Source organism: Alosa sapidissima, chromosome 3 (genome assembly GCF_018492685.1).
Source record: "Alosa sapidissima isolate fAloSap1 chromosome 3, fAloSap1.pri, whole genome shotgun sequence".
Lineage (NCBI taxonomy): Eukaryota > Metazoa > Chordata > Actinopteri > Clupeiformes > Clupeidae > Alosa > Alosa sapidissima.
Genome location: NC_055959.1, coordinates 6,637,407 through 6,656,910, shown reverse-complemented (window position 1 = coordinate 6,656,910; position 19,504 = coordinate 6,637,407). Strand labels below are relative to the sequence as shown.

At 47.4% G+C, this 19,504-nt stretch overlaps 1 protein-coding gene across 1 annotated transcript; it reads left to right on the top strand.

The window, feature by feature from the left end:
* Nucleotides 1-19,290, top strand: rab40c (RAB40c, member RAS oncogene family). Its single transcript, XM_042087640.1, has 6 exons — nucleotides 1-1,515; nucleotides 6,790-6,850; nucleotides 10,357-10,417; nucleotides 11,961-12,038; nucleotides 13,498-13,720; nucleotides 15,388-19,290. Exons 1-6 carry the CDS (start codon nucleotides 1,374-1,376, stop codon nucleotides 15,660-15,662), a joined length of 840 nt encoding a protein of 279 aa, XP_041943574.1. The 5' UTR covers nucleotides 1-1,373; the 3' UTR covers nucleotides 15,663-19,290.
* Nucleotides 19,291-19,504: the final 214 nt, after the last annotated feature.

The following is a 19,504-nucleotide window of genomic DNA, read 5'->3' as shown; positions in this document are numbered from 1 at the left end:
TTGAGTGCAGTACATTCTACGTCTGACAGTGCATGATCAGGAGTATATGCCTGGTCACAGGAGATAGCTCGTCTTGTAACAACGGGAACTAATAGTTTCAGCACTTCTAATGCAACCTTTACAAATAGGGTTTCGGGCCAATCGTGGAAGAAAAGAGAGGACGCAACAAGCTGGTTCTGGACTCTTCTCGGATATCCCATGCTAAGTTCTGAATCGTTGTTGTCCGGGGGGAAGAAAGAGGGGCCTGGGTGCAGTCGTCTGCTGAACTAACGTTACGATTAGCTGCTTGGCTAGCTTCCTTACATGTTTTCAGATAACTGAGTTGCCAGCGTTTCTGTATGTGTTAACGTTATATAAGTATTATCCGGAGACCGCAATACTGATATCACATCAGACATGAATGTTGTGTCAATGTATGGTAGATGTTGCTCCTAAATTGGTTTGGCAGTTGACAGGTAACGTTTCTATCGTTAGCTGGCTAAATAGCCAGCCATAGCTAGCTGGCTACATTAGCTACCGATCCATATTGGGGTTTACCTATTTGAAAGCGCATGCTAACTGTCTGGCAAGGAAAACAGATTTCTTTCTTTAGTGTCCGTTCTTGTTAACTTACATGTTTGTTCTTCCCATAGAACAACAGACAGCTAGTCAACACATCGTCGCTACCTTGATTCCTGTGCTATTTGAACGCCTGTGCATTAATTATTGGCGAGAGTCAAATGTATACTCTTTGTTAATTGTTGACAGATTAGCAAATGCTAGCTAACAATGAAGCCTCAGATCATTCTAGTTAGCAAGCTAAAGTTAGCTGGCTAGTAGACGCAGAAGAAACAAGTTGATATTTCGAGTTGTTTTGCCATTGTCATATTTAAGTTTTCTTTTGAAACGTACATCGTTTGTCTCCACTAAATGGCCTTGACATAGGGACAACTCTGAAAAACGACATTTGGCTACTAACGCCTGAAAAAATGGCCAGTTTCTGTGTAAACAAGTTAGATAGCAAGGTAATGTTAGCTGGCTAGCTTACTTGGTGCGATATCCGCTGTTTGTATTAACTATTGCATACTTGGTGTGATCATAGTGCCGTTTTTATAAGTTATTTTAACATCGTTTGCCTTTGCAAATAGTTTTAAACCATTAAAAGACAGCGGCAGATCAGATACTGCTAGATAATTGTCAGCTGGCTCAAACAACATCGAGAGAACTGGGACCTTGGAGTCATTTGAAGCCACCTGCCAGCCAGCTTATTTTGTCTGGAAAGGTTCATGACGTAGATTGGAAGACAGAAGACCCCAAGGGCATCCTTGGCATCACTTGGGACACACCGTACCCCGTTTCTGTTGCCACCTACTTGAGCTCAGATGTGAGGCAGAATGGGGACCCAGGGAAGCCCTGTGAAGAGTTACGACTATCTGCTCAAGTTCCTCCTGGTGGGGGACAGCGACGTGGGCAAAGGAGAGATTTTGGATAGTCTTCAAGATGGCTCTGCGGAGTCTCCATACGCATACAGTAGTGGTAAGACCATATTCTTGTAATACATGCACAAATTAACTCTCAGAGCATGACAGTTCCATCTGTTTACAAGAGGGCTGGGTTCTTCTGGGTTATTTCTACAATTGCAAGGTAATTCTCACCAACTGTAAACAAGTGCGCCAGCCTTTGGATAATAACTAACCTGTAGGCTAGAAAATGCCCACACACAGCCTACCTCACAAACCAGCGTGTTTGTGTCCATGTGACTGAGTAAACATATTACGGCATGACAGCAATGTTACTTAGTTTGGAGTGTTGACTCATCTGAAGAGGAGCCGCTCTTTCTGATGTGCATGACGAGAAGGCATTTCAGCCTCTAATCTTGTGGTTCGTGTTAGTCACCGAATATGCCACTATCTTGAGTCTGTTTATGTTGCTTTACAGTTGGCACTAAAGGTATTTGTTGTGCTCATGCTGAGATGGTAAGGCCAATGCTAGTTGGCTCTGACAAGTGTGGTCTGAACTCATTAAATGGCAGCATAGTAATGTTGGCAGTGAGAAGTGACTGTGAGTGACACTTGGGGCTTCACAAAACCTCAGAAATCATGGAATTTCTGATCCTGAATGCAAGACCAAAAACAAAAAGGTGTGATCAAAAGTAAGAAATGATCATCTTACTTCTGTTCCAAAAACAATGCCTGTTTGTTTAAATACTGAATGGCTGAAATGTAGCCATAGATGCACAGAAAATGTTTTGGGTTAATGGTGCTCTCAATACAGGATCTGCACCTTGTGGTTATTTGTGAGCAAAAACTCTCTGTCTGTGCATGTAGTGTCCTTATGCCTCTGCCTTTGACAGCATGCAGCCCCTCAGTCGGACATCTCAGGTGGTCAAAGCGAACAAACCCACAGCTGTTCCAAAACTAGCATGCTAAACCAGCAGAGGAAAGGAGACACGCGTGCACGTTTAGCCATAATTAGGCTGCTTACAGTCAGTCCCTTCTCCCTGCTGAACCATCCCTGGGGGATTGTGCCAGGCAGCTACATTACATGTGAAGCTGCCTACCTTCCAGCTACCCCACAGCTGACTGCTGCTTCTTCTCCATGGATGGATACTATCACAGGGGGAAGAGAAAAGCCTTTTAACTCGCACAGGGTTTTATGATGAAATATGCATCACCCTAGCCCACACAAACCCATGGCCGGAAGATATGTACCAGATGGAGAATTGCTCTTGAAGGTTCCTTGCTAGCAAAGGGGTTTGGGATTGCAGAGGTGTTTTTGAAAGGGGTGGTGGTGTTCCTGCTATGTAGGTTAAATAAAGCCCTCGCGTTTAAGTCTGATTTTAGTCATTTGTATTTCACTGTGTTCTGAAATGCTTGCTTTAGACTAGCTTAGGCATTTGTGGCTGGATTTCTCTAGGCCTTCTCATCCGCTGATGATGTCTCCTGCTGGCCATTTTAATCATCGTTTGGGAGGTCCACTAAAAGGAGCTTCCTGCAAGCCTTCTTCTTGCCAAATCCAATCAGGGCCATCACTGCATAGAAATGCTGAGGGATTACAATAATCAGCAAACACAAGGCACTTCATAAGCCACCAGTCTTCATCATTAAAAAATGTGGAACACAAAGCTGTTTTTTTTTTTTCGATTAGGGAACGCTCTAGGCTTCTTTACTGGAATTGATTCCCTCCCTCTCTCTCTCATTCACTCTCTCTCTCTCTTTCTCTATCTCTCTCTCTCTCCCTCTCCCTCTCTCCCTCAAGCTCAAGAGGCATGTGTGTAAATATTTCAATAGAGAGGAGCAGGCGAGATATTATGCAGACATTTCCCCACTGTAATACATGTTTTTGGTTGCAACTCAATGTTTTTTTTTCAATCTTGAGCACAGATCAAGAACAGTGTTTTGGAACAGCTAAACAACCTCCAATGGCTGCCAAGTCCAAGCGTAGGAGAAGGCATTCTGTGAAATGGGAATTTACTTTATTAGCCTTCAGCTCAGTGTGCCCAAATTCCTTCAAGGTTGTTGAAAATCCTCCATTTGCGCCACCGGCATCAGACATAATGGGTTAACATGACTTTACATCCGTGCTGCCTGGTCCACACCTTCAGAAATGGTGGGAGGTGTTAAAACCAGACTTTCCACTTTTGTTCTCCCCCAAGGGATTGCATATGCTTCTTCTTCAGTGCACCTGACAGAACACACCTGTCAATCATATCCACACCCTCCCGGGCCGTCTTTGTGTGTGTTTGGCCTACCGTGCAAGACGAAACACTGCTTTAAAAAGAGCAGTATGTGTTGGGAGGACTGGGTAGCTTAGAATGACATTGCTTTTGTTGAGCTCAAGCAGATTTGTGGCTGCTGTGCTGTGCTGTGCTGTGCTGTGCTGTGCTGTGCTGTGCTGTGCTGTGCTGTATTGTGCTGTGCTGTGCTGTGCTGTGCTGTGCTGTGCTGTGCTGTGCTGTGCTGTGCTGTGCTGTGCTGTGCTGTGCTGTGCTGTGCTCCAGAAGTGGGCCTGCTGCTCTGGAGCACAGACAGTTCACCAGGTTTTTCCTCACCCCCTTCACTGAAAGTAACGTTTAGGGGAAAATGGCGAAAAGTCAATACCACCTGTTAAATACCGTAGAGTTATAATTGACCTAATAATGTCTAGGTTATAATTCCCTGTTGTGAATGCCTTTGTGCTATTACACACACACACACACACGCACTCCCACAGCTCTTCCCTCTGCCCTCTCGCCTCCTTCTCTTACCCCACACCCCCCCCCCCCACCCCCCACCTTGCATAATTTCAGTGTGAGGGGCTTTGGCAGTGCAGTGCTGCTGAGTTGATAATTGCACACCACAGTGATGCTGCCACTGCTGTGACTGTGAGGCGGGCCACACGCCCAATCAACAGGACCTGACAAACAGCCAGCAGCAGGACATGCTGACATGGGAGGGATGGCTGGAAAGTAGGACATGATTGGGATTGTTTTATTTTTCTGAGAGGAGAAAAACATAGGGTTTGTGGGGGGGGGTATGATGTGTGTGTGTGTGTGTGTGTTTGAAGGACTGGTTTTAACAGCATCTGGTCATGGATTAGGGAGTTGTGCATTTGGTGGTGTGGTTTTTGGAAAGAGGAAGAGAGATGTGATTAGACGGGTTGCATGGATCAAATGGCAGCCCCCTCTTCCCTTTTAAGTGTAAGCTGAGGCCGAGAGCCGTTTCCTCCTCATTAGGCTCTCTTCTGCATGTTTAATAATGGAGGCTTGGACAGCCTGCCTGCCTTCAGCACTGAGCTGAGCTGCTCTCCCTGTCTGGACAGCTTTCCTCTTGCTTCTCTCTCTCTTTCTGTCTCGCTCTCTCTCTCTCTCTTTCCTCTTTCTCTCTCTCTTTCTCTCTCTCGATTTCACTCTCCCTCCCCCTATTCCTCTCTGTCTCTCTCTCCTTTTTCTGTCATTTCATTCTATTTCTCTTCCTCCTGTTTGCTCTCGTTCTTTCTAGGCATCTGTCAGACCAAATGTGCGGGGAGCCCTTTCTCCCCCCTCTCAGGCTTGTTCTGTCACCAGGTCATGAAGGCTTGAAGAAGGAATTGGGCCCAAAAAAAGACTGCGCTTGTCCTGTCCTTGTTGAGCTGTTGTCTCCTCGCTCTTCTCGTGCCCCCCTGCATGTGTCCATTGTATCTCTACTCCTCTATCTTACTCCTCTTCCAATCTGTGTTTTGTCTTTGTGTTGTTTCTCGCGTCTGGCTGCTGTCTCATCCAGCCTTGCTCACTCAGCGTTTGGTTTCTCTTTCACCCTCTCTTCCTCGTTTTGCATCCCTCTCTTCTGTACCAGGCAGCCCACCATCCCCCCACCCTATCCCATCCCCGCCGCATCATCCTTGTTGCCATTTTGTTTTTCATCGCTGATCCTCCCTTCATGCCTTTTAATCTCTCAGCTCCTGCCAGATTGTGTATGTGGAGAGCAAACAACTTGGATGAAGGGATGATATGGGAGTGTGCACAGCATCAATCTCTCTCTCTCTCTCTCTCTCTCTCTCTCTCTCTCTCTCTCTCTCTCTCTCTCTCTCTCTCTCTCTCTCTCTCTCTCTCTCTCTCTCTCTCTCTCTCTCTCTCTCTCTCTCTCTCTGTGTGTGTGTGTGAGAGTAAGGGAGAGAGACAGACAGCGGTAGTGTTGGCATCGGTGGCGGTGATGTAGTAGGGATGGGGGTGGGTGGGTGGGCATAAACAGCTGCAGCGCTACGCTCGTCTCGTCATGACGAATGTGCTTGGCATCTGTGCGTCCTCGCCTGTTGTCCGCATTGTTCCTGGCTGTCAGCATTACAGGTAATCAGATTATTAGACTGTACGAAAGGATGAACCAGCACATAAGACAAGCTCATTTGGTTTTGTGAATATGACAGTTGCTGGCTGTCGCTGTATGCCTTATGGTGGTGGCGGCAGTATTGGTTGTGTGTGTGTGTGTATGGGGGGGGGGGGGGGGGGGGTTCAGCGACACACAATGGGCTTTTGTTGCCAGCAGAGAAGCCATTAAAATGCTAAACAGGTTTTAAAACAATCCGCAGCAGCTGAGACGCAGCAGCGCAGAAGCAAAAAACTCCCATCCTGCTGCTCTGCCTCTGTGCTTTGACATGGAGGGAAGAAGCCTCTAGAGAACAGGGAGTGTGTGTGTGTGTGTGTGTGTGAGAGCTAGAGAGAGGAAGAGAGAGAGGGAAAAAGAGAGCAAGGAAAGTAGATAAGAAGCAGGTGTATGAGACAGGAGGAAATAAATGAGAGCAGACTCTGATGGCCCATCACCTGTTCTGATGGCCTCTTTATGTACTTTATGTACCCTCTCACCTGGATAAAGTTCACCTACTTGTGGATACACCCTTGCATGCGCACACACACTACACACACACACACCACACACACATGTGAGAACCGCTTGGGAAAGGCCTTTACCTGGCCTTTCAACACACTGCACCTGACCTCTTCTACTCCTTTGCGCAGTGCCAGCCCAGCCCAGCCCAGCCTGCCTCTGTGATCTAATAATCGATTCACTTTATTATAAGAGCTTAAGGAAGGAGGCTTTCACAGTCCCCAAATGCAATCACTATGGCCCCACGTACCACTGCATAGCATAGCGTAGCACTGCACTGCAGAGACTCGGGCACTTAAAGCAGCGGCGTAAAATCACATTTGCCGCCTGAAGTGAGTCACCCCCTTGCTGTGCCAAGCCATTCTGGGGAGTGTCTGCAGCCAGGGCATCACTGCAGCACCACTGTGGCACTAATTCTGCCCCCCCCCCTCTTATCTTCTAACTTCTGTTTTTTGTCTTCTCTTCCCTGCAGGAATCGACTACAAGACCACCACCATTCTGTTGGATGGCAGGAGAGTGAAACTTGAGCTCTGGTAGGTAGAGATGACGCCCCTGAGTGCAATGCGTCTCTGGGCTTGTCGGATGTTTGAGTGTGTTGTCTACAAAATGACTCTGAAATGTGTTTGTCTTCATGTTTGTGCATGTCTCATACATATAGCATAACATGCGGTGTGTGTAATGTGCTTTACACGAACAAACTTTTCCCCACAGCAATACGTTAGGGATAATGAACGACACCGCGTTCGATTAACAGAAATTAATGCACGGTAGAGTGTTCAAACCTCGTAAGTGCATTCATTTCTGTTAATCGAATGCTGTGGAGTTCATTATCCCACTTATTCCACTGTTGCCACTTGCGTTGTGTTCATTTCCTATTATAATTTAAACGTTTTAATCGCTAAAACTGTGTTGTTTGTAGAACTGCTTCTTTCCGACACATCAACTAATTTCTCAACTTGCAGGACAAACTGCTATTACTAGTTCTAAATGGATGGTTGCTATGGCCAAAGGCCAGTCGTTAGTTCTAAATGGATGGTTGCTATGGCCCAAGGTCAGTTGTTAGTTCCAGCTCTCCCGATGTCAAGCGGGCATATCCCAGGATTCTGATGAACCTTTGAATCTTTGAAACAACGCTGTTTTACTTAGCCTATTGCCATCCAACTAGCTAAAAGCCACCTCCGTCATATGCTAAATGTTGCTATGTTCTGAACGTCTGTATTATACAGCTTGGATGCAACGTGACCGTTCATTTAAACTTCACAACGAATTCGGCGAATTAATATTCAAGTGTGATACGGCCAAAAAAATGGATCTATTTCATAGGTGTTCAAATAACATATGTTAATGCACGTTCTGAAGAATGCAGGACAATGGGAAATTCAACCAAGCAGTGGAATAAAGTATAGTTGCATTTATACTTTACTGGCACTTTTATCCAAAGCAACTTTTACTGAAGCTACATCGACAACATTCAAGCAAAGCAACATTTTACATTTAAGCTACAGGGCAATAGGAACCCTTAGAGTAAACAATACATTTATAATACATATATATAATATAAATAAATACCTTTTACAAAAAACAAGATAACCAACAAGCACTAGCCCACGTTGCCTTGATGCCCAGTGATGTTGCTAGTAATTCCTCTCAGTTCTCTGAACAGCTGAAGGAGCCATCCTGTGCCTGCTGTCTCCTTTACAAGTTAGGCCCCGTCATCAAATGATAGGCCCTGCCTGATGAGATGTGTCATTATGATGTGTGCCACAGTGCCAGTGTGTTGATTGCTTTCTCTTCTGTCTTTGAACTGAATTGAATGGCCACTCAACATATTATGTTTTAGTATAAGTATATAAGTATATATACTCTTTTGATCTCGTGAGGGAACTCGTTTGGTCTGCATTTATCCCAGTCCGTGAATTAGTGAAACATACACAGTGAACACACAGTGAGATTAAGCACACACTAACCCGGAGCAGTGAGCTGCCTGCTACAGCGGCGCTCGGGGAGCAGTGAGGGATTAGGTGCCTTGCTCAAGGGCACTTCAGCAGTGGATGTGGGCATGGGAGAGCAGTGCTCAACCATTTCCCCCTCCCACATTTTTCCTACTGGGTCGGATCGAACCGGCAACCCGTCGGTTACAAGCCCGAAGCCCTAACCAGTAGGCCATGTCTGCCCCTCTCCCCCTGTCATTTTAGTGATGCTCCAAGAGTTGACACATGCTCATGTTTGTGCATTTTGCCCTACATTGACTCAGTGACGAACTCTCACTATGAGAGTCTTGTTTTGTCTCTCTGGGCTGACCCTGGCCCTTCCTCCACATTAGAATATTGTAGAACGTTGTGTAGAAGATGTTGGACGAAGTAGGTTTGCTTCTTTTTTTTCAAGATCAATCAAAATGATGCATCACCATCATCATCACTGTCAAAAAGATCTGGGAGCAGACCTATGAATCAGACCCCCCCCCCCTCCTCTCCTCTCCTACAGACCCCCTCCTACCCGTCTCCCTGCACACTGCCTCATTCCCAGACAGGGATGGAAATTACACACATTGAAATGATAGGGTGGCAAATGGGAGGCATCAATCTTTGTCTGGGGGCTCATCAGGAGACACATATATCCTACATAACTTTTTCACATGGAAAAGTACCTCTTTTGTCAGCTCGACTGAGAGGATATGTTTCCCTTCTGTATACACTAAAGACAGCAGGAGCCCGTAATGGGTTTTATAAAAAAAAAGAAAGCACTCAAATGCATATCCATCTACTTGTGAATATTGGTCATGTAGTTGTGGATAACTAATGGGTAGAGCCCGAGAGAAGCGCCCTTCACAGCTACATGAAGACGCGGCTTGAGTAGCTCGCATTCCAAAACATTCTTGCCATCCATTAGAACATTAATATGGCAGGACGTTAGTGTCGCAGCACTTAGCGTTCCACTTCAGGGAGTGCTGCCTCATCACTAACACACAAAAGCAGGACACGCCAGTGAGCTTTCAGCTCAGAGAGAGAAAGAGATAGAGAGAGAGGGAAAGAAAGAGAGAGAGAGGAAGAACTTTGTGCAGAGAAAGAGATGCTCACAGATCCTCTGATTCGCTTCACGGTTGTTGTCTGGATCCAGCTGACCTCAGATCCGCTGCGAGCTCATTGATTTGTTAATGCGTTTGCCACACATGCATACCAGAGGCTAAGTACTCTCTCTCTCCAGCGGCCTCTGACTGCCCTCTAGGCCTGTTATCTTTGGCCTTAATCACTCAGGAGCCGCAGCCACAGACCACACACACACACACTCACACTCACACACACACACAGGCATGCAGGTAGTGCTGAAAACCACCAGCACTGTAAACAACTCCAGCGCTGGTTTTCACTACAGGCCATGCCATTCCTTTCCCGTATGTATGTTCCACCTCAGTGAGGGCGCATTGGAATGTCAATGATCATGTCAACAAAGGGAGATTGAAATAGAACAGATCTGCTTGTCCAATTTGTTTCTCTCCCTTATCGATGGTAAAATGCTGAAAGGGAATGGATTTGTTTGTGCTGTAGTGTTGTTTTTGTTCCGGCTCTCTTTTTCCAGTTATGGGAGGTATTAGACAAGAGCAACTGTGTTGTTTTGCAGGAGCAGTGGATTGGTGTTGATGAAGGGTGTGAGTGTTGTGTCATGGTGGAGAACTCGTTTGTCGTGCCTTGAGACTGCTGCACTGGCGAGGGGAGCAGGGCAGTGACTCATCATCTTGAGCGAGCGACTCTCGAGTGTTCACTGCCTAGTCTCTTCCTCGCCGGCTGCCTCAGCTCAGCTCTCAGCTGGTCCCCAGCCTCTCTGTGTTTGCCACAGCTGTGTCCCGCCCACTGGGGATAGGGTGGGGGTGATGAATAGAGAAAGAACAACATTGCTTCAGCCTGCCTATACTCACTCTGTGTCTGTGTGTGTGGCTCTGTGTGGCTCTGTGTGGCTCTGTGTGTGTCTGTGTGTGTCTGTGTGTGTCTGTGTGTGTCTGTGTGTGTGCGTACGTTCATGCTCTTGTTTTTCTGTTTTCCAGGGACACCTCCGGGCAAGGTCGTTTCTGCACTATCTTCAGGTCCTACTCCCGAGGGGCGCAGGTGAGGACACACCACCCCTGACCTTCGACACGACCCCATGAAGCTGGTGTTTGTTTGAGGCGTCGCCATGGCTCCCTTGAGTGCAGTCAACAGCGTAGCGTAGCATAGCGCAGCGCAGCATAGCGCAGCATAGCGCAGCGCAACCCAGCGGAGGCGCTCTCTAGGGAGCAGACAGAGCCCCTCTCTCTTCAGGGTCACGGTGCTCAGAGAAAGAACCCTGTGTGTAGTGTAGTCTGTGGATGATGTAGGTCAGATGATGTCATGGCTGCACATGCCGGCCACAGTTGTCCTGTGTTGCGGGCAGCTCGCCTGTCCTGGCTCCAGATGTTCCAGCTACGTTGCATAGCCGCAGCAGAAACAGTGTTTGGGTTAGTGCAGTAGACAAGTATGTTGTAGACCAGATAGCGCTTTAAATTTGCTTTATATATTATTGTGAATTTAAAGCTTCTTATGTGTCTATGACTGGTCTAGCTCAATTTTGAGTTTAGAGAGGGATTCATGAATGTTAGAGCACGAGAGATGATTTTTTTCAGCCGTATACTACTAGGAACACCAATCTTAACGATTGACAATTTGGTAAAGGTTTGGGTTGCAGCATTGTAGAAGCTAATTTATGCTTCTGTGCCGAGTTGACAGCGTAGCCTCGCAGACCTCTGCTTTGCCGTGTACCTCCTCCAAGCCCTACGCCGTCGCCTGATGTGTACTTCCAAAACCTCTTAACTTTGCGTCGAGGCCACACAGACCGCAAGGACTGTGACTGGTCAACTCGCCCTGTGTGATGATAGCGGTGTACCTCAGCAGGCTACTGTGGGTAGTAGCAACATGCTAGTTCGCTGGCAGAAGGTTTGCAAATAAACCCAGACATAGTTTTGGTTACAATGACGGGCTTATCAGATTGTACACTGTCTATTAGTCTGTAACGTTTTGAAATCAGCCTGATAGCACTATTTTGTGGGCAGTTGTGGGAAGTTCGCTTGCTAACTTTACATAAACTGTCTGGCAAACACCACTTAAATAACCTCAGACGTATTTTCTAGTTACAATAAAAAAGGTTATTGGAATATACTGGGCCTATTTCATGATAACTTGTGCAAAATCTAAGCAAGAAAAGGCCAAACAAATGTATTTTAATATTTCAACAACATTGCTATTTCATTAATAGTTCACAGCAGCGTAGAGACAACAGCGTAGCCACTGGGTCCAGTCGGCGCAGAAGCATAAATTGGGCTTAAGTAATATAAGTTTGAATTACCAACTACACCCTAAGAACACTTAGACAAAGTTTGGACCCGCTCTCAATGCCACTCAGACCATAATAAATCTAATCCCTAAGACAAAACCCAATGGATGTGTTTACTGAGTATTTCAACAGGATGACGATGAGTAGGAGGGCAGTTGCTGTCCTCTGGTATCTGTGCGAAGTGTCTTGATAGGGGCGGTGCACATCCGTTGGCTGCGTGCCCCATATTTGTGGAAAAGGAGTTGGCGCTGGTCAGAAGGAAGTGCCTGAACAATACGTGTGTTGTTTGTTTACTGTCCCCAGGGGATCCTGCTGGTGTATGACATCACCAATCGCTGGTCGTTTGACGGCATTGACCGCTGGATCAGAGAGATTGACGAGGTGAGAGTCCAACCACCCCACCCTCTACAACCGTGCACCTGAACACCCTCTGCACTAGTGGGGAATGGTTTGGGGTGCACTTATGCCCTTGAACATGTATGTGAAGGGGTGATGAGTACTTGAGTGTCTGTTGATGTGTGTACATGTGACAAGTGGCCTCATGGGTATGTTTATATTTGTCACATGTCCGTCATTGGTGTGTGTGTTAGTGTGTGTGTGTGTGTTAATGTGTGTTATTGTGTGTGTGAGATGTGCAGACTGTGCGTGGGCTGTACTCAGTCAGGGAGATTGAGAGTGAGCGCTGCAGGGGAGTGGGACTGTGGAGCATGATGCAGGCCCTCTGGTCTGGTCTGGTCTGGGTTCTCTCTCTCTCTCTCTCTCTCTCTCTCTCTCTCTCTCTCTCTCTCTCTCTCTCTCTCTCTCTCTCCGTCTCTCTCTCTCCGTCTCTCTCTCCGTCTCTCTCTCTCTCTCTCTTTGTGACAGACCCAGAGCTCCCAGTTTCAGCTTCACTGGCTGAGGCTGTCTGTCACTGCCGCTCGCTCCTCCAGGCCCCTTGTGTGTGTGTGCGCGCTTGCTTGCTTGTGTGCTTGTCTTACTGTCTCTGTCGCTCCGGCTCCTGCTCATATCCTGGCCATCCTGCTGGCCAAAGCCAAGAGGATGTCCGTCCGGCCTCTCTCTCTCAGTAGTTCTACCTCTCTCTCTTTCTTGCTCATTACCTCGCCTTTGCTTGCTCAGTCTGCCCCCCCCCCCCCCCTCTCTCTCCATGTCTTTATTCTCATTCTTGATCTCGTCTCTTCCTCTATTTCTCTTTCTCTCGCGTTCACTGTCTGTCTGTCATTCTCCTGTGGGTTTCTGATGGAATGTGGCTGTGTATGTGTGTCTATGCTTGGTTGACTGTGTGTGTGTGTGTGTGTGTGTGTGTGTGTGTGTGTGTGTGTGTGTGTGTGTGTGCGTGCGTGCATTTCTCCATAGAGAGAGCTAGCAGGGGAGCGGTGTGGTATTTTTGGCCTGTTGTGTCGGATAAGATTTCTTTTTCCTGCTCCCTCTCCACAACATTCTGGAGTTGGATGGTGTGTGTGTGTTGGTGTGGCTGTGGTTAACTAACTTTGGCACACCCATGGTTCAACTTTGCTCTGCGCTGTCTGGCCACTGCTGTCCCTCCGGATGAGGAGTGGACAGGAGCAGGCCACGTTGCATAAGCAGCACAAACACTCTTAACCCTTACTGTGTGACTGACTGGAATCTCCCCTCTCTCTCTCTCTCTCCCTCTCTCTCTCTCTCTCTCTCTCTCTCTCTCTCTCTCTCTCTCTCTTCTTCTCTTCTCCCATTCCTCTCCGCCTGTCTTTTTCCTTCCATCTGTTTGTTCTTCTCCCATTTCTTTACTTTCTTTCTTTCTTTCTTTCTTTCTTTCTTTCTTTCTTCTCTTTCACGCTCTTCTCTCTGACTCTTTTTCTGGCAGCATGCTCCGGGGGTCCCCCGCATCCTGGTGGGGAACCGGCTGCATCTGGCCTTCAAGCGGCAGGTGCCCACGGAGCAGGCGCGCGCCTACGCTGAGAAGAACGGCATGACCTTCTTTGAAGTGAGCCCGCTCTGCAACTTCAACGTCATCGAGTCCTTCACTGAGCTCTCACGCATCGTCCTCATGAGGCACGGCATGGAGAAGTTCTGGAGACCCAACCGAGGTGAGTGTGTGTGTGTGTGTGTGTGTGTGTGTGTGTGTGTGTGTGGAGAGTGGCTATGAAAATCCATCTGAGGTAGGGTGTGTGTGTGTGTCTATGTGTGTCTGTGTGCGTGTGTGTGTGGTCCTTTTGTTAGAAATAGCCCTGCGCCCACTCTGGACTTGGGGCAGTGCCAGGCGTGTCCATCTTCCTCGGCAGCGTCTGCCCCTCAGGGCGCCTCGAGCACATTCTCAGTGATGGCCTGTGCCTGGTCCCGCATCCCGCATCCACCCACCAGCGCCCACGAGCCTCGCAAAACAATAGGCCTGTCCTCCACACCCCCTGGCAGCCCAACCCTACTATGAAGCAGTGCGGAGACTGCCCAAGAAGCGCACACACACACACACACACATACACACACACACACACATACACACACACACACACACACACACACACACACACACACACATACACACACACACACATACACACACAAATATATACACAGACACACACACACACACACATACACACACACATATATACACACAAACACACACACACACACACACATACACACAGGGGTAAGTGTGTGCTGTAGCCTTGCCAGGCAGGGGCAGGACAACAGAGGTTGAAAAACGCTTGGCTCAGCAGAGCCCTGCCTCCTCCATTAGGCTGAGGAAACCACACCGCGCCGCACTGCACTGCATCGCCGAGTGGAGTCGAGAGACGAGCCGCCCGCCCGCCCAGCCCAGCCCGCCACCGCCGCGGCTTCCAAACCAGCAGCCCCGTAATTAGAGACAGCGGGCATTCCATAAAGCTCCATGTCCTGTTTCTTTCTCTCTCTCCCTCTCTCATGGTCACGCCGCGCCGCGCCGAGCTATTCATTTTCTCCGTCTGCCTTTCCTCTCTCCCGCTCTTCAGCTGTGGATACACTCCCTCCGCTCCGCTCCGCTCTCTGTTGTCTGCCGCCGCTGCTAAGTCATGGTTTTCCCCTCTCCGTGGCCCTTTTTGAAATGCCTGCTCAGATGTGTGTGTGAGGTTGTGTGTGTGAGGTTGTGTGAGGTTGTGTGTGTGTGTGTGTGTGTGAGGTTGTGTGTGTGTGTGTGAGGTTGTGTGTGTGTGTGTGTGAGGTTGTCTGTGTGTGTGTGTGTGTGTGGCTAATAAAGCTGTTTAGAATTGTGATGTGGTTAAACTTCTGCTTTCTCCAGGACTGCTCCATAACCACACAGCTTCCATTATTCATCTTTTACGCACACCACACATGCTGAAAGAAACGCCCATGATTATGTGGCCATTCTGCAGTTGTATGGATCTCATCAGAGTATCCAATGATAAGTGGGCCGCTCAGTGTGTTAAGGGTTAAGTGGTTGGACCGGACAGAAGTTAGTTTCCACTCTGGTGTTTTTGTCATGAATTGGAGCTGCCGCATCTGCAGGGCTTGGCTCCTCTCCGCGCCTTGGACAGGCTTCTTGTTCTTGTTTGGCTGTGTGTTCCCTGCGGATCCCTGCTCACGTATAACAGAGTGTACACAGAAGCCCAGATGGTACATCTGAAAATGTGAACATGGTGCATTGTTCACTACTCAACGTAGCCTAACGTCTCTCTTTTCCCCTTCTCTCTTTCCCTCCCCGTCCCTTCTGTCTCTTCTCTCTCTCTCTCACCTCCTCCTCTTTCTCCTGCTGCAGTGTTCAGCCTACAGGACCTCTGTTGCCGGGCGATCGTCTCCTGCACGCCGGTGCACCTGATTGACAAGCTGCCGCTGCCCGTGGCCATCAAGAGCCACCTCAAGTCCTTCTCCATGGCCAACGGCATGAACGCCGTCATGATGCACGGACGCTCCTACTCGCTAGCCAATGCCGCCGGCGCCTCCAAGGGCAACAGCCTGAAGCGGACCAAGTCCATTCGACCGCCACAGAGTCCTCCGCAGAACTGCACGCGCAACAACTGCAAAATCTCCTAGCCAGTGACTACCTTCACACACACACACACACATATACACAAACACACACACACTTAACTCAGCTAGCACACCTGTCTGCCTGAATGACCAACCGACCGACTTACAATGGCTCCTGATTCCTCTAACTCATATACACACACACACACACACACGTGCACACGCAAACTCACTCTATCCCCAAATCTCCTAGACCCCATGTCCAAGGGAGATGATTGTGACCGTGTTCTGGACATCTGGACATGAATACACAACATCAGTCCATCCGCTCGCTGATGCTGATGCTGGTGCTGGTGCCAGCGGTCGGCTGATTGTCCAGACTGGTCCAGGTTTCTGGTGAGAACTCTGATGTGTGCCGTGGGTTTCTCTTGCACTTGCCTTCCGTCAGGTCTCGTTAAGGTGAAGGATTCTTCAGATGAGCAGTAATAAGATGGCCATGAGGTATCTCTCGCCTGACCGATACTTTTTGAAGTTTTTTTTTTTTCTCATCTTTTTCTCTCTATTTCCCTGTTCTCTACTGCTCATTAGAAGAGGAGTTTGTTTCTGAGATTTTACAAATCATACACCCCTATTCTCCAGCCCCTAACCCAAGACCCATCCAGAGCAGCACCTCACAAAGTGGTCCTGATGCTGGCAATGAGTCGTGCCCACAATGACAAGCTCTTCAAAAGCGACCCCCTTGACTGCCATTTAACCCTCATGGCCTTGGAGGATGTGTGTGTGTGTGTGTGTGTGTTTTTGTGTGTGTGTGTGTGTGTGTGTGTGTGTGTGTGTGTGTGAGGGAGAGATCGAGATCCACAGAAGCCTGAATGGGAAGAAAATGAGTTCTGGCCATTGCATCTTGCATGCTCAAAATTATACCAGTTATGTTTATTTAAAAAAAATATATTCAGTGGTCATCCAGAATAAATTAGTGCTACAATGTGTATACATTATGTACATGAATTTGCACTGTGCAAGGAAATTAATTAGATATATTTTATTTTTATTTCTTTTTTTTTAAATAGCTTGACACTGCAAATGGTGATTTGCACACACTATGAACTCTTTGACAGTGTCTCTATTTTTACCCTTGCAAACCTGAATTTGTGGGGACATTTTGCGTCTGCCCAGTTTTTAAGATGATGGATGTTTGTTGGCTTGCAGGGAGCTCCACTCAGCAATTTCCCGTCTGAAGGTGGCCAGAGAGCTGGTGGGGTGGGTGGGGGGGCACTAGACTAGGACAGGTGGTGGGTGGATCGCTCGTGTTCTCTCCCATCCTTCCTGGAAAGACGGCAGGCTGCAGCGAGGCCTGCTTGCTCGCTCCGCCACTGGAGGACGGAGGGTGGGCACTGCTGTGATGAGGTGTTGAGACCTCTTTTACTCTTTGGATCACATCTGCATTCCTCAGGGGGACAGTTTAGGCAGAGATGCGTTTGTCTGGTCTTAGTGTTTTTTTTTTTTTTTTTTTTTTGTTTTTTTTTTTTTTTCAACCCTTCTGTTTCCATGTCTCTCCATCTGTTGTCATGGTTAAATCTGGTGCACTAAGAGTGCACTATGTGGATTTGGAATATTTTGCCTCATATCTTCCACCAATCCCCTTTCCTCTGATTCCCAGAATGTACCAGTTTGTTTTTATCCAGCAAAAGTACTTTTTTTAAATAAGCCCAGGGCCATTCTTTCCTGTCAGTGTTTTGTTGCATCCTCTCCCGGCTCAACCCTGGCTTGCTCTGCTTGTGCCAAACCCTTCCCCAGCCACACATGAAAAGAAGCTCCTGCAATTTGTGTTCCTTTCCACGGGCCTCTCATACTGGAATCAGCCCTCTAAAGTCGGCTGGCCTACTTCCCCAACTCATCTATGCTGCGGAGAGTTAAACGAGTATTCCCCACCCCTCCTAAGTCCTCCCTGCCCAAATGGACCCTATTTTCCAGATGCAATTTTCCATACCCAAATGAATTCAGTGTTACATAGCGTGTGTGTTTTTTCAAAAGCACTTGAAGTAGTCAGATAGGACTAGGATAGGACCTCTGGTTGCACATAGAACAATGCATGGTGTCTGGGTGGCTGTGATGTCGAATGTGCCAAAGTGGGGAAAACTGGTTGGACATAAATCTATACGCACACATCCTTGACATAAATAGAACCACATATATAGGAAAGTGGTAAGAATGCCCCCCCCCCCCCCCCCATTCCTAATAACAAAGCACAAAATGCTGTTAATGCCTATGAAGTTTTTTTTTTCCTTTTCTTTGTATAACCAGCAGATAAAGGAGAGACTAATGTAGTCTTACGTAGGATGTAATTTTCTGGTTCTTTCACATCTCAGTCGCTGGGAGAAGTATGGCACTGGAGAAGTGAAAGGCATGTTCTTGCGCACCGTCGTCATTCTCACAGCACTCCTCCCTCCCTCCCTCCCTGCGCTGTGTGGTGTGCTCTCTGGCTCAGCGGAGCATCTCCTCGGGGTATGATGATTCATGGCGGATGAATAATAGATGCTCTTTTCACGTCTCCGGAGGTTTCCTTCATCAATCAGCCGGCCCTGCTCCCCAGCGCCTCACCTCCCCATCCCTCTCCTCTCCTCTCCTCTCCTCTCAAACTCTCCTGTTTTTTTTCCCCTCCTTTCTCTCCTTTTTTTTTGTGGAAGATTAAAGCTGTTGCTCCCTCCTCCCCTCCCTCTATCTCAGGGATCAGACCCAGCCTGCAGTCCAAGGCCCACCAGATGAAGCCTCCCACCCCTGAGGCTGAATGGTGGAAGGCCTTGGGCAGTGTGTAGTTCTTAGCTCTCCCACCTTCTACCCACCCATAACAGTACTCAGCGTTACCATCCACAGCTTGCTATGAGAGAAAGCAGTGAGTGCACAGGGCTGTTTTTGTTGTTTTTTTTTTTGTTTTTTTCCCCGAAGGGTTCCAACTGGGGCAGTATCTCTAGTGTGGTGGTAGGGTTGACCAGCGTCGCACCACAGACAAGGTCTGTGCGATGCATGCTGATGCTATACGAGGCCTTTTGTGTCCTTATTTAAGTAGTAAACATAAGCAAACAAAAAACCTGAGTCTTCGATAGGAATGGTTTTTGAAGTACAGTGTCATTTTTTGGTCCCTCCTTTTACCCAGGTATCTGAACAGCTGAATGGTTAGATATTAGTTTGTAGTCAGAGGGAAGGGGAGAGATGTTTGTATTTTTCTGTGGCGCACATCATAAGGGTGCAGCAAAACTATGTGACTTAGCTAGAGAAAAGAGCGTTTCGACTACGTATTTTTTAATTTTGTATTATTGTGTTTTTTAATGACGCCTCAAATGTTGATCCAGTTATATATATATTCAGACTTTTTGTTTTCTTGTTAAAATATTTTCGGGGTGGATGTGAATGAATTTTGAAAGGAATGTTTTCAGAGGATAGTGCGGAAGACCAAGCGATCTCTGATTTTTTTTTCCCTCTGTTGGGTTGGATAAAGGGAAGTGTTATTGACATTATGAAAATACAATTGTAAACACTAGTTTTCCTTTGGTTTAAGCTGCTGTGTAACTTCAATGAAAAATGATCAAGTGTTCTTGGAAAACAGCGAACATTTGTTTTTAAATTATTGATTGTACAGTTCCTAGTGTATGAAAAACAATGACTTTTTCACAATAAAACTGTTAACATTCAGTCACAGATGTCTCATTGTTACTCTAAAGTTTGTCTTTTTTTTTGTTGTCATTTCCCTACACTTGGTATTTGCATGGATGTGCAATTGTGCATACAACTATAGGCAGTGTATACAGAAAGAGTACATTCATTTCTTGGATGTGTACAGTTCCACAGTCAATCCACAAATAATTAGGCTACCAAAACCACGAATGGCTTTGAAGTGAGTATTTGGCAAG

Excerpts from the sequence above, each read along its gene's own strand:
- rab40c (XM_042087640.1), top strand. The coding sequence starts at position 1,374 with ATGGGGACCCAGGGAAGCCCTGTGAAGAGTTACGACTATCTGCTCAAG. Across the intron at positions 1,516-6,789 it reads TCCATACGCATACAGTAGTG|GAATCGACTACAAGACCACC; the intron begins GTAAGACCATAT and ends TCTTCCCTGCAG. Across the intron at positions 12,039-13,497 it reads GGATCAGAGAGATTGACGAG|CATGCTCCGGGGGTCCCCCG; the intron begins GTGAGAGTCCAA and ends TTTTTCTGGCAG.